The sequence below is a fragment of the Tyto alba genome, unplaced genomic scaffold (assembly GCF_018691265.1).
Source record: "Tyto alba isolate M040663 unplaced genomic scaffold, T.alba_DEE_v4.0 Super-Scaffold_21, whole genome shotgun sequence".
Taxonomy (NCBI): Eukaryota; Metazoa; Chordata; class Aves; order Strigiformes; family Tytonidae; genus Tyto; species Tyto alba.
The window spans coordinates 805720-819862 of NW_024881295.1; the positions used below are offsets into that span (position 1 = coordinate 805720).

Genomic DNA, 14143 nt, shown 5'->3' on the forward strand with positions numbered 1-14143 from the left:
TTAATATTTTCTGTTGCTTGTAACCATCCTGTTTCTGTCTCTGGTGGGGTAGACAGAAGCAACAGAACTGGGGGGGAGGGATAGGGGCGGAGCAGGACAAGAAAATACAGAGCCTTAAGTAGAGGAAAACCAGCAGTCTGTATTCAGGCTGGAAGAGCTGTGTACACCGAAGCACAGGCCTGTTCAGGGACATTGCTCCAATGTAACTTGTGTTGTACCTTCCAGAGACTGCTCCTCAGAGCCCTGCTCCGCTGCGGTCCTTCTCTGTGTCAGGGCCATTAACTTTGAAGGGCAAGATTAAAATCAGGTAGCAACAGGCCTAGGTGGAAAGTAGCACAGAACACAGCGAAACCAAATTGTTCATCCCACCTGTAGGGACATCTGCTTCTCCCCCGCTCAGCTGGTCACTAAGGGGATGAGACAAAAGTAGCAAACTGCTACTACTTCACCTGAACGGAAAATCCTTACATGTTCTGGTGATCAGAAAGAGCAGCTTTAGGTTTTAGGAAACAGAAACCTGGAAGTAGCAAGAAACCAATATACCGTGATCTAGTTAATAGCGCCAAGACTCACCCTCATTAAGAACAAACTATAAGCCTGATGAGAGCCCAAGGAGTCACAAGTAATTTACCAGAAGCAGTGGTGACTGCCCACGGGGATGGGTGGCTGTACATCTCAGCATCATGAGAACTGACAATTCCTTAAGGTTACAGTCCAGAGCTGATAAGCTTCAAGACAATTTGCTCTAGCCCATCAGTAGATGGTCCCTACACTATCAGCTCTCCATAGCTGACAAACTCAAGCCCTGCTGCTCTGAACACCACCGTTACTAAAGTACTACTACGACTTGAGAGCTCCTGCCTGAAGGGTCCAGTTGTACACAAGCACTTAGTATGACAGGGGCATATTTAAAAATGCTTCTCAGTGAGGTCATTAACTTGGAGAAGCTTCCACTGTAGTTGCAGAGTAAGAAGACAGAATGGTCTGAGATGCAAAAAGAGTGCTAGCTGGCAGAGAGCAGATTATACCATTTCGCTCCTCCACGCTTCAACTTTCACAGCTGTTAAACATAGAGGACAGAAGCTGTCTTCTATAAAGCTTATATAAATCCACAGATGGAAACTGCCAAAAAAAGCTAGGGCTTATGATGTAAAGATCTGCCCTTCTACCACACAGGGCTACCTCAACAAACAGTCCTTTTGACCCAAGGGCAAGACACTCTTTTCCTCTATACGAAGCTCTTTCTCACAGTTAGGGCTGCCCTTGAATGTCCTGAAGAGGACAGCACAGCAGGTTTTCACCAGGCTGCAGGATCTTTAGATGTTACCATCTGCTAAAGAGAGCTCACTGAATTGTATCTGCTCTGTCTTGGATGCAACCCTCTTGGACTGCCAAAAGGGTGAAGGGACAGCTCCAGCAATTACGCATGTCCAATAAAACAACACACAAGCGAGAGAAGATAATAGATGTAAAACAGCAGGTGAGCCTGCTGCTCCTATCCTAATCAGAACAGCACCCCCACCTTCACTCAAACCTACAGCCAAGCACATCCCTCCACAGAACCTGGCCTATACACCCTTTGCTGTCTGGAAGCTTTGACAGAGATGGGAAAAGAAGAGTCTCATCTTCATTAGATGACTGATTCCAGTTGGAGAAGAGTTTGTGCTGGCATTAAAGATGTCAACCTCCATGTGGCTTGTTATAAGGGATCCTGTATTACAGTGTAGTGGGCAGAGGAGTCTGTTCCAGCAGGGTCCTGACACTGCCAGGAGCTGCTCTGCTGCTCTTTCTCAGGAAAATACAGCGTTTTATGAATCAGGTCTCTGACAGCAGAAACGTCACCTCTTTCTACACAAAAGAGAGAAAGACAGTTGTTAGGGATTCTCAACAGGCAGTATGAGCAACCCTCTGCCTCAAGTACCTGAAGCTCTAGCTCCTGGCACATCACCAGCAGCTCTTCCTCTCTTTTTTCCTATACATCCTTCACCCTTTCTGCACTCACCCACACCCAGCTGCTGCAGGAGATTTCCAAACTCTGGGTCACAATCAAGGATTTTCAACAGGTTGGTGGACTCCATTCTCTCCAGCTGCACATCCCAGTAGATGTAGATCTTCTGACTGAAGCTGACATAAACCAGGCAGGGGCTGTTGCTTCCTCCTTTGCATGCATAGAGGCCTGCAGAAAGCAAAAGTGTGGAGATCTGGCTACTTCCAAAAGGGCAGAGAAAGCAAGTTGGTAACTTCTCATAACGAGGTATCAAAGCTGTTAGCAGAAAGCAATGAGCACCTGAGGTGAGAGATACAGATATGGACTTGGGTATATATGAAGTGCCTTTGAGATAAATCAAGAAAATGTCTCTAAACTGTTATTAATACATGGAGCTTGGGGATTTGCAAGCTGCTTCTTGCAGGTCTGAGAGAGGGGACTGAGCAAAGTCAAGGCTTGGACTGGTTCTGTGGGGCTCCTTATCTCCACTTAAGAAGAGCTTAGAAGTCTGCAAATCAAAAAAGCAGTGGGGAAGACAAGAGACCACTGTAGCACTCCCAAAAAGGGCAGGGGGAAAAAACCCCAAACAAACAACAAAACACACAGAATAACTTCAGTATCACCTCCTCTCACCCCTACTTTTCCCAGATGCCACCAGAGGAAAGACTAGCTGGACCTTCTGCAGTATACATACAGGGAAATTATTCCCCTCTACAGATGAACAAAGGATCCCAGGTCTCCCAGAGCGGAGTAGTAGCTTTGAGGGAGAAATGCTCTCAGGGCTGGCTTTGTAGTCAGGCTCCTCACCTGCACAGAATGCACTGACATTCTCATCTGCTTGAAATCTGGCAACAGTCCGATTGTGGTCGATGATGTATGTCTGACCATCCCAGGCACAGGCAATCACCTCCTCATGCCCATTGCCCTGCAGGAACCATTAGATCTCATATTAGCACATACATCAACTGTTCCTAGAGGCAGTCAAGAATTTTTCTTGCTTGTTCAGAGACAGAACACTAACGTCTGAACAAGATGTCACTTTTGGACATCTTGTCCAGACATTTTGTACTTGTCCAGTCTTTCTGCACTTGGAGACCATCTCTCTCTTCTCTATCGTAATACTTAAGTATCTATAAGAGCTTGTAGACAATTGAGGTATTACCAGTGTGAAAAACCATTCAACTTTGCAATAAAAGAGCAGATGGGGCATGAAAAAGTTTGTAGCAGGATGCTAGCCTCACTAGGTCAAACAGGTGGACACACCTCAACATCTTGCAGGTGGACAGGCTGAGTGCAGAATGCACCAGCACAGTCAGAGCACTCTCTGTGTCATCCTGTGATAATCCCAGCCTTTTTCATCTGAGTCATACTCCCTCTGCCCTTCCTAAATTCATATACACAAAGCCATGTTGAGATTTTGTCTTTATCCCTCCCAGCCCCATTCACAGACACTCACAGTAACGTCCAGCTTTTCCAGAGCAAACAGCTGGTGATCAACCTGCACAGACCAGAGCAGCCTGTCTGCTCCCTCCATGAGTTTCAATGTCCCTGAAGGGGAAAAAAAAAAGTAATAAAGATTGACTTGAAAATATTGAAAGGGAGCAACTTAACAAGGCTAACGCTGGGCCCTGCACACTCCTTCAACACTTAGGGTTTGCACACAGAAGACTGGGAGGCTGTGCTTGATAACAAGTAACCCAGTCTCAGTTCTGGGAAGGACAGCAGTCCATTATCTTGTCATCAGTAACTGGAAACAGAGATGGAAAAATGGCAGCAGCCCCGCTAATTGGATTGTGCTCTAAGACAAGAGGAAAATTGCCCAAAGCAGGCTCCCAAAGTACAGTACATCAACAGATCTCTCATGAGACAATGAGTAAATTAGGAACTTCTCACCATGTCCCACAGATCATGTGATCTCAGGACAGCATATTGACAGGTATGAGCTGAGAGATGTCTGGCTAATAGCATAGGCATGGCTCCTTGGCCGCTAAAACCATGCTGGACACTTATCTCACATACCATTTTTCTATCATCCAGAGATACTGTGATAGTATTAGGTGGGGGTGGCTGTGAGAGAGCAGAACATAAACACGAATCTATCCTCACAGTGCCCTCCAGCCTTTGGGCCAATGACCTAGCCTCTTCATTTTCCCAGCTGCTTGCTGCTTTAATACTTCTACCCTCATAGGCCATGGGACCATACAAGCAATTAATGTAAAATGCTTTGAAATCCACAGATGAATACTGTACCAGGGAAGAGAGAAAGGCAGATATTAGTTACAGATAGGAAACACAACAGGTTTCCTGGAGAGAGCAAGCCTGTGCAGTATCAGACCTAATTCAGTAAGGAACAGAAAGACAGGCTCACCTTTATTATGTTGGTCATATCCTCAGATACAGATGTTATCACACATCTGGTTAATGGGGGACTTGCTCACAGGAACAACTTTTACCTTGGCTCCTGTCTTACCTTTCATGTCTTCATATAAAATATATCAGCAGGAGCCAAATTCTCTCGCCTGACCCAGGAAGTGTTTCTGAGGCCCAGCTACCCCTTCCTTCAAAACCAAAAGCACTGAGCCCCTGATCCCTTGCTTTGAATTAGTGACGGGCCTTGGCCACCCCACAGGCCTTTATTCCAGGACAGTGGTAGGACTTACCATCCAGAGTACAGAGGGCAAAGAGACCTGAGCCACTATTCTCACTGGAGCAGGCTGTAAATACAGAAGAGAATTACAGAAGTTGGCACTTTCTTAGAAGTGTTGTCCCCTCTCCCCTCATGAAAAAAAAAGGATCCAAACCAAGCTGATCTACCCTGTCTCCTTTTTTGCCTAGCCTTGACACTTTGCTTAGCAGGTATCTGTAGATTCTTAGAACCAATCGTACTTCATGCTGGCTTTTATTTGTAGGGCACTGGCATCTCAAAACCCAAGAACTTTGGTTTGCACTGATCTAAGCATGTCTGGCTCTCCTGGCTGCTCCTAAGTCTGTTGCAGGCCCTAGGCAGTTCTGATTTTAGCTGACTACATCACATCCTCTCCAGGTTCCAGAAATGCACAAGCACAAAAAGACCATCACAAGGGACAAAGTGAAGAACAGCTGAAGGCAAACAAGAGTATTACAACTGTACCCTCACTGTTTCTTTCAAGGACAGGAACATGGCCTTTGGCTGTTCTGGGAAGGTGCAGGGTTAAAAAAGCAAGGTCCTGCCAGAAGGACAAAGCAGCAGTCATGTTAGCACAAAAGCACCTCCATGGCAACTCCTAAATGAGCCTGTGGAGATCATGCTACTGACTATTGTTTTCATTACAGCAAAACTGCACAGAAGCGGTGATCCTTTCCCAGTAAACACGGGTCAGATGCTACAGAGCTCTTGCTTTATGAGCAGATCAGACATGTGCCCTCATGCTCATCTACACACTCTGCCCTGGCTTTCCTGGGTTTTGCTTATACATCTGTCAACTTCCTGCAAGTAGTATCCTCTCCAAAGCCTCTGTATCACAGTTGTGTGCAGGACAGCACTAACAAATGTGACTGGTTTAATCTGAAGAGGAGACCACCCTGACCAGCAGGCTACTTCTGCCCTTCAGTACACTCTTCACCTAGCTACCAGTCAGAAAAGAGATGCAAGGTCACATTTTGAAAGTGATGACACTTGGCAGGGGATGACTGGAGCTGTCCTCAACTACAGCTGCATTTAATCCTTTCAGTGACAATGTAGGAGAGACACTGGCTCCCTGAGGTCTGCAGGAACACAGGAAACTTGGCAGTCTGGGACAAGCTTGCAGAGCTGGAAGCAAATAGGCAGTTTCCCCAGAATGACCTAATACTGCAAGCCTACCTCCACTGCCCATAGACAGCTCCAAGCTACAACACATTGCACACTCCCAGGACACCGACTACCTTATTTCCACACATCATCTTAAAGCAAACAGTTAGCTAGTTGAGTGCTCTATTGCTCCTAGCTGACATTCATCCAGACAGGCTCTGATCCAAAAGATCTGCTGTGTCTCCCTTACAAACTGATCAGCATGGCACTCTTCAGCTGTTTTATTACTGATGGTCCAGCACCAGCGGGCTTTTCACAACCTTCTTGTTATCCCTTATTCTCTGTGCCTTCATTTTTCACAGACACCTCTCATTAGATGCAAGGCTTTGTAGGCAGTGAAAGAACTGATTTTTATGCTCTGTTGACCATGTTACTCATAGTACTCCAAGATACTGAAAACATGACAAGCTTAGGAACTGGGGAGAATGGGTACTCTGGGGAAGGGGAGGAGGGGAGGTTTCAGTGGATTGCCCTTCTCCCCCAGCTTTAATTACACTGGACCACCTAAATCATTCTCAGACAGCACTGCAGTGGGTAATACTTGGACAGAGCAAACACAGCTGGATTCCAGCCAGCTGCAGACAAGAGAAGATAATCTGCATCGGGAATTTTCTGCCTTCTTGTATTATGTCCACACACACCAAGGGGGAGTGAAAGCTGCTTATTCTCCATAGGTACCAAAACAGGGTTCAGCAGGTACATGGTGCACAGGTCAGAGCACAAAGCAGTTACAAAGGGGAAGCAGTGGCAGTGTGTAAGAAAAGTCTGGATGCAACAGTAGTGTGTCAGGGCTGAGATGACCCAGCAGCTTTGGAGAGTTTAGACACAACAGCTGAACAGAATACATTGGAAGGAGACAGAGGACAGTGATATAAATGAAATACAGAAGCAGCTCTGGAGGGGTTGGGACTGCATAGGCGAAGGAAGAGCAGGAGATAGTTGCCAGGTATTGGGAATCAAATGCTCAATAGCACAAAAGCAAGAACAAAGATGAGGCTGTGGAAAGGAAGAGATGCATCTAGGGAATAAGAAAAGGGCATAAACTGCAGCCATTGAAAAGCAAAGCTCAAGGACATCTGTAGGAGCAAGGCACGGCAGCCATTCAGGATGACTAAATGCAGGCCAGTGGAGACTGCAGAGAAACTGTTGTGCTAGGTGAAGAGTAAGAGCTACCCAGGGAAGGACAAATGCTATAAAAAGTTCAAATGCAAATATCCAGCTGTCTTTCTTTGGGAGCTGGCTAACAGAAGCCAAGTTTGCTCTGCTCTTCAAGCTGTCTTCCACTGTTTTTTTCCAACCATGGGAAATCTGATTTCACACTGGACTGATGTATATGAGAAACTACCAGGGCAACTGTTGGGCTAGAGACCCCAAGCTCCTAATCTCTCACCTCGGCCAATGCTACCAATTAGATGAGTGGAAACATTCTTGTTGTGAATCCGTCCAGATGTTTGGTGTAGAATAACATCTCGAACAGGGGCATCACTATGGAAAAAAGAGGCAGACATCAGGGAAAGGTTAGGGAAACATGCCTGGTACTGTGCCAGAACAATCTGAAGAGCAGAGTACTCCAAAACTCTACAAATCCAGACAGTGATAGATAGGTTAGCCCTTTAATGATAAAGACCAAGGAAGAGAATGCATGCCACTGCAGGTATGAAAGGAACTCTGTAATGTTTAAAAAACAAAATCAGAATGATTTGATGCACCAGAAAACTGGAAAGAACACAAAGAAAAAAAGAAAAAAAATGAAAAAGTCAGTAAAACATGTATTCCAATCAAGGAAAAAAAGGCAATTTTTATCATTACTGTCAGCTAAGCCTGGCCGCTTTTCACTCAGGAAGTGTCTGCCCAGGGTTGGACAGGTTGGTCAGAGATCATGCCTGGGCCTGGCTTCTGGCTAGGAGGGTACCATTCCACTCAGACATCAAGGAGACTTGCCTAGCTCCCCTCCTGCTGCAGTTTTCTGGGTCTGCGTTAATGTCCCACAGAATACCACAGAAGCACATGAACTCCCCACGAGGGTCCCTCCAGCACCAAGGACAATCACCTCAACTGCTCATCTCTATTGCTCTGGTTGTGACCTACAGCACTGGCTGCCAGGGGTGTCACTGGGAAAACCTCCAAATTACTTCATGTGGAAGAAACAAGTGAACGAACCCAAAGCGTCATCCTGGGCCTCAGACTAACTTCAGCCTTTCGGTTGCTACCCTTCCCACCAGTAGATAGGTCATCAGATTGCCTACTACTCTCTTTGGAGATCTAGATCACTCATTTCCCTGCCTTAGGCCTCAGTGGGCTGGTTTTGCCACTCTCCTTGCCCAATTCAAGAAGACAGTGGGATACAAGGAAAGCAGTAGGATTCATCTTTGTGATAGAGACATGCAGTGTTCATGGAAGCCTGGGTGCAGGTGGGCTTAAGAGAGCATTAACTCAGACCAGTACAGCAGGCCACTGAAGCAAGGACAAATGACAGTGCTCCCCCGCCCTCAGAAAGGTGGTGTGGTGGTGCCTCCTCGTGACAGACATCCACAGCAGAATCTCCTCATCTACCCCATGCAGGAATGCTCTTCACCTGTTTGGGGTAGAATCATCTCTTCCCTCTGTTGTGGCCTGCTGCTCAGAGTCCCAGGTGCACAGCAGAATGGCATAACCGCAGCCTGGCTGAGACACCATCATCTCCGGTGAGCCATCAGGGCCTGGGTTCACAGAAAGGCTGTCCACCTACACTGACAGAGGAAAAACATGGGTAAAGTCAAACTGAGAACTTTAAATGCCTCAGAAGGGTTCAGTGTACTCTTCGTACCTAAATTTGAATATGGCAGATCTCCTGATAGAGCTGAGCAGAAGCTGAACAAAATCAGCTAGAAGCAAAATGTCCAAGTTACAGTAAAAGGTTGTGTTTCCCTACCAAAAGCCACCTAAGAGCCAGTCTTTTCCACTAATGCTCTCCAGTTGTATGAGAGCAACTGACTGTTTCCCAGACCAATCTACCAGCTGCTCGACATGTACAGGATGACCACTGAGCAAATCTCCTTTCAAGCCATCAATATGACAACTGCTTTGCTCGTAGGACTGAGATTTTACGTTTCTTCCCTTGGGACAGACACCTCTTGAAGACTGTATGACAAGTTCTGCTCTGAACGTCCTGTTTCCTTACCTGACCTTCTAGCAGCCATTTCTTCAGCAGTAGCAGCTGCCCCGAGACATGGTCTGAATTCTCTGACAAATCCTCCCAGCGGAAGGCACGTACCACCCTGTCAGTGTAACCCACCACCAACTCACACTTTCCATCTCCATCTGCAGGGAATACAAGGAGATAAATGGGCTCTCTCAGGCTTTCATAGCCCAGAGAGCCCCAGCATTCAAAAAACACTGTGCTGGTTTCCATCAGGTAGCATCCCCGAGAATCCTAATCCTGCAATGAGAACTTGCACTTCAGGAAAATTCCTGAAGTTCTTGCTTCTCTGCTCCATGACTTGGCTGTGGTTAGTTAGAGCACCTGTTTCAGCAGGATAGTAATTTCCTTCTGTGAGTCCCACACACTTTCTCTCTCTCTCAACTACCTCATACCCACAAACTCTCTCACCCCGTATTTCCACACCAGCTTCCCAGCTCACCAATGTCATTGATCAGCATGACCTTTGTGTTGGCAGGAATGTGCTGCTTGAATACTGGCTTCTGCTCTTCTGCTGCTGCCAGCTCATGGTGACCTGAAGTGTCCGGGTGTTTTGATGTTGAAGTCAGGTCAAAAAGGTGAAACCAGCCTTCTGCGCTCACAGCCACCACAAAATTCTAGGAGGGAGGATAAAAACCTTTTGATTTTTCCTCTTTTAGATACTGCAGAAATTATCCCACAGCAGAGCAAGGAAAGATACAAGGGTAGACCCATCAAGATCAATGACTGCTACAGAGGGAAGAGGAAAAAGGTTTTTCATCAGCATACAAACTACTCAGGTACTGCAGGATACAAACTTCTTGTTCATCCTTCTCAGACTAGGATATCAAGCTGATGTGTACATGCAATCCCCAAAGTGTGGCTTGCTCAATGCTTACTTCAGCTCTGCTCCCCACTGGAGCACACATAGCCACAGTATTTTAGGCAAGCTGCCTGAACTGGGACTTTTGGACTCGGTGGTCTTGGCTGAACCCCCAGAAATAGCAATCCAGCAAAGGGAGTCATATTAGATCCAGTGGAATTTGCTTGGGAGCCTAGATTGTCATGTGGCTCAGTCTTGTTTAGATGACCTTAAATGCACACAGCCAACTGGCAGAAGAGCAATGGCCCACAGCAGGGACCAGCACAGAGCAGGGCAAAAGACACTGAGGAAATGAAGCAACCCTCAAACCACCAAAGCTTTGTGGCACTCACACAGGTGGACATAGAAACCAATAGTGTTTTCTGAAGATAGGATAGATTTCCTTGCTCACTAAAACCTGCATATGGCTCACAGAAAGATACAGTTTATATGTAAACAGAAGAACGGTTTTAAAGCAGTACCACTAAAACTCTATGAGCAAGGGCAGATCCTGGAGAAAAAGCACCTGCAACCTGTTTTCCTCCACACTCAGGATATGACATGACCCTAATCTCCTAAGGACCTCCCATATGCCCTACAGACACAGCTGGGAAGAGTTTGGCTGCTCTCACCTTTCCTTTATTGCATACATCTCCCACGCCAACACATGTGAGCTGCAATAGAAAAGAAGGCCATACATGAGAGAAAGCAACCCAAAACAGCACCTTGGGTTAAGCCTCTGCCCTACCCCCTCGTTTCATAAACCGTCTCTTGAACTCCAAACAGCCTTTTCAAGGACAAAGAGAGCACAGTCAGGGACAGAAATGCATCTGCCACACAACTGCCCAGAGCCCTGGAGCAAAATCCACAGTGCACATGAGCACGGTCAAGGTGGGACAGAAGCCCAGTTCCGGTGTTTGTTCAGTACTTTGCTCATCACCTCCAGCCCATGGGGCTAGCTGTGGGCAAAAGCAAGGCCTTGCATAACTACGTGAAAGGCATTAGAACGAGTTCTAGCTGCCATTCCCCTCTGGCTTACATATTCCTAGGCAGTGGTCAAGAGTAGCTGGCTGCAGGTACACCAAAAGGCTCAACCATTTAAAAATTTTGTCAATAACTGACCATTCCTTGGCAAGATCGCACAGCCCAGGGTTTGCTGTCATCATTCTTGTAAACATGGAGTTTCCCATTGGTGTCTCCCACCACTAGCTCATTCAGCTGTATAAGAGAATTGAGTTAGTAAGAAGAAATTCACAATTACAGTAACAGTATTCCCACACAGCAATAATTACAGAATTTGTATCTGAAAATCACTCTGTAGGAAGGAGCAGCAAGCAAAACAAGAGTTAAAAAGACAGCCTTGAATCAATAGAGATGGTCTGAGAAAAAAACAAAAGCCTTAATTTTACTCTCGCAGCTGGAAGAGCTAGAGAGTAGCTCCTCAGAGCAACATTCCATTATCCACTGCTTCTCCAGCCATTGTTTCAGAGTTGTGTCACTGACGGTTTTAACATTCTGCACTGCTAATAATCATCATCATCTCTCCATCTTCCATCCTTCAATCTAGATTGACTTGATCTTTCTGGAATAACCAGAGGTTAAGATGATGGCAATGAGGAAAATGTAATCATCCAGAAAGAAGGTGCAAAAACATGTACAACAGATTTACACTGGATGTTCAATCTCACTGACGAAGGGGTAAAGGTCTTTCTGAATGGTGATTATTTCTTTAAAGAAGACTGCTAAAAATCACCGACCATCCCTGCTGATGGGCCTACTCCTACTATGCCATCTTCTGCATCATGCCCCTGTGCATTTGAATTGTATGTATTTCATAACTCCCTGCATACGTTACCCCACATAACAGAACTTCTAATGGGAAAATTTATCATCTGCTGCATTGCCAGCCATAACACTTTTCAGGATAGCAGGATAGGGCTGTAATAAAATTTGACCTTTAAGGAGAAGGGAGAGGTTAATCTAACCTCTTGCTAGTTACAGACAAATCAGACCCATCAGAAACAACCATTTCTAGGGACGATAGCAACATTCCTGATGCACACCCATCCATCATACAGGTCAAGAGACATTGATACTTGGCTCTACCCTGTTTGTGATCCACTGTGCCCCAGCCAAGTGTTTCCCCACACCTCTACATCCCCACCACAGGCAAGAGGATAGTGTCTTTCTTTGGGACCAAAAGTTAATCTCCCTAGTAGCTACACATCATCCAGGGCCCACGCCAAGGGTTCCTAGCATGCCTAACAGTGATGGAAGCACTGACTAGCTGCAGCCCTGAATCACCGAAACATTCAGTTTGCAAGGAACCTCTGGGGGCCAACCCCTGCTCCTCTGGCACTGCTCAAGTGCCCATCAAGCTCCAAGTCCCCCAAGGGTGGAAGCCCCACCACCTCCTCCAGGCACCTACTTTGGTGCTGCCCCATCCTCTTGGTGCTTTCCCCCGACCCCGTTTGACCCTCCTTTGCTACCACCCGCGACTGCTGTCCCTTGCCCTGCAGCTGCCCGTCTCTGAGCGGCCGGGTGGCAGGTGCGGACAACTCTGGGGCGCCTCCGGGCGCCCCCCAGGCCGACCGAGCCCGGCTACCTCGCCTCGCACACTCCGCGCGTGGCGAACCTCCCCGGGCACCGCGGCGGCCCGCTGCTGGGCTCGCTCCAGCCGGCCGCTGAAACCGGGCCCAGCACTCCGCCCGCAGAAGCACCACCTCCCGCGGCCGACTGCCACAGGCCCACCCGAACCCCGCGACGGGGCAGGGCCTGCCCCCGGGGCCACCGCCGCCCCCCGCCTCCGGACCGTGTCATTGTCAGCGTCCCCCAGGCAGATGGCGTGAGGGAAGAGGCTGCCGCCGAAGTCGAGCGCCACGCGCTGCACGTAGCTGACGGATCGCATCCCGCCGCCGCCGACTGCCCGCAAAAGGCCGGAGCTCCCGTCGCCGGGCCGGGACGACGGCGGCTCTGCAGGTACAAATACAGCCGGGTCGCGGAGCGCGCTCACGAGCGAGGGGGGGGGGGGGGGGGAGACGGGAGAGTAAAAGGGGGAAACGGGGGAGAGAGGGGAGAGGGCGAGCCGGGGGTCACGCAAGGGCGGGGCGGGGCGGGGCGGGGCGGGAGGCTCCCGGCAGGCCCGGCTGGCGGCGCCGCGCTCCCGTCACGACGCTACCGCGTGACCGCCCCCGGGCGCGGGGCGCCCCGCCCCCGGCTCCCGGCGGCAGCCGCGGGCCTGCGGGGGGGGGAGCGGCCCGGGGCCCGGCCCCGCGGGGGCGCCCGGCAGCCGCGAATGCTGGCGCGAGGCGCGCGCAGCCGCCTCACGCTCTGGGTTGGGAAACACGCCTCGGCCTTCCCGCTCCGGGCAGCCGGGCCTGCGGCCGCTCTGCCCGTCGCCCGCCCCGGCGGGGGCCCGGCCGCTTTCCCCGTTACCCGGTGGCAGGCGGTGCCGCAGGCTCGGCGCCCCGGCTGCCGCTTGCCCAGCAGGACCGGCGGGCAGAGCCGGCCTGCCAGTGATTTATTTCCAGAAACAGTTCCCAACAAATCAAGGTATTTCCTTGCTGGAGAAAAAGAACTCTTGCTTGGCATTCCCCCTCCCTTTACTGTTCTTCCATGTCTGGAAATTCCCTCTTGTAACTTCCACCTGACATCCTTCACCCCTTGCTGTAACTTGCCTGCATCGTTCCCCTCAGACGTAGTCGTGCTTTGGTACAAGGTGAAACGACTTTCACATACCCAGGGCTGAAAGCACCTGCATTACCTGGCAACACTACAATTTTACTAAGCAATCAACATTTCCTTAAACGTTGTGGCCTACCGAGCACTTTATCCTGCCTCTTCTTTTATCCTTCCCCCACCCCACAGGAGCTTAAGCCACTGCTACACCATGCAGAGCCAAGCAGTTTGCAGCTCCCTGTGCCAGCTGCAACCCAGCAGCAGCTGGTGAGCTTCTTGTCTTGGGTCTGGGGGCAGGACGGTGTCACGCTGGCCATACCACTCCAGTGACAGTTCATTTATACAGCTACCAGGCTCAAGTTGGCACTCCTGCAGGGGCCAGTACTGACAACCTCCCTGCAAGAACCCCCTGAGTAAGTTCTTGTACGGTACTTCTGTCTTAATTTATGGTCTCCTCTGCTAAGATTTCAAATGTCAGCAATATACATACAATTCCAGCCCATGCCATGCAAAGACATCTTTCTCACTGCAAAAAAAAAATCCATTTTTCTATCTGAAAGGAATAGATTATCTACCTTCCTCCTGCAGAGCAGGCAAAGGATCCCTGTTGCTAGTCTCAGAAACTCAGCA

General features: G+C 48.8%; 1 protein-coding gene across 1 annotated transcript; it reads right to left on the reverse strand.

Moving 5' to 3' along the window:
• Window positions 1-119: 119 nt before the first annotated feature.
• Window positions 120-13009, reverse strand: ITFG2 (integrin alpha FG-GAP repeat containing 2). The gene is made up of 12 exons (XM_042795566.1): window positions 12648-13009; window positions 10958-11053; window positions 10468-10509; window positions 9437-9611; window positions 8977-9116; window positions 8392-8540; window positions 7207-7301; window positions 4648-4701; window positions 3444-3535; window positions 2795-2912; window positions 2003-2176; window positions 120-1848 (listed from the first exon to the last, which is right to left on the reverse strand). Exons 1-12 carry the CDS (start codon window positions 12741-12743, stop codon window positions 1700-1702), a joined length of 1380 nt encoding a protein of 459 aa, XP_042651500.1. The 5' UTR covers window positions 12744-13009; the 3' UTR covers window positions 120-1699.
• Between the last annotated feature and the right edge of the window lie 1134 nt (window positions 13010-14143).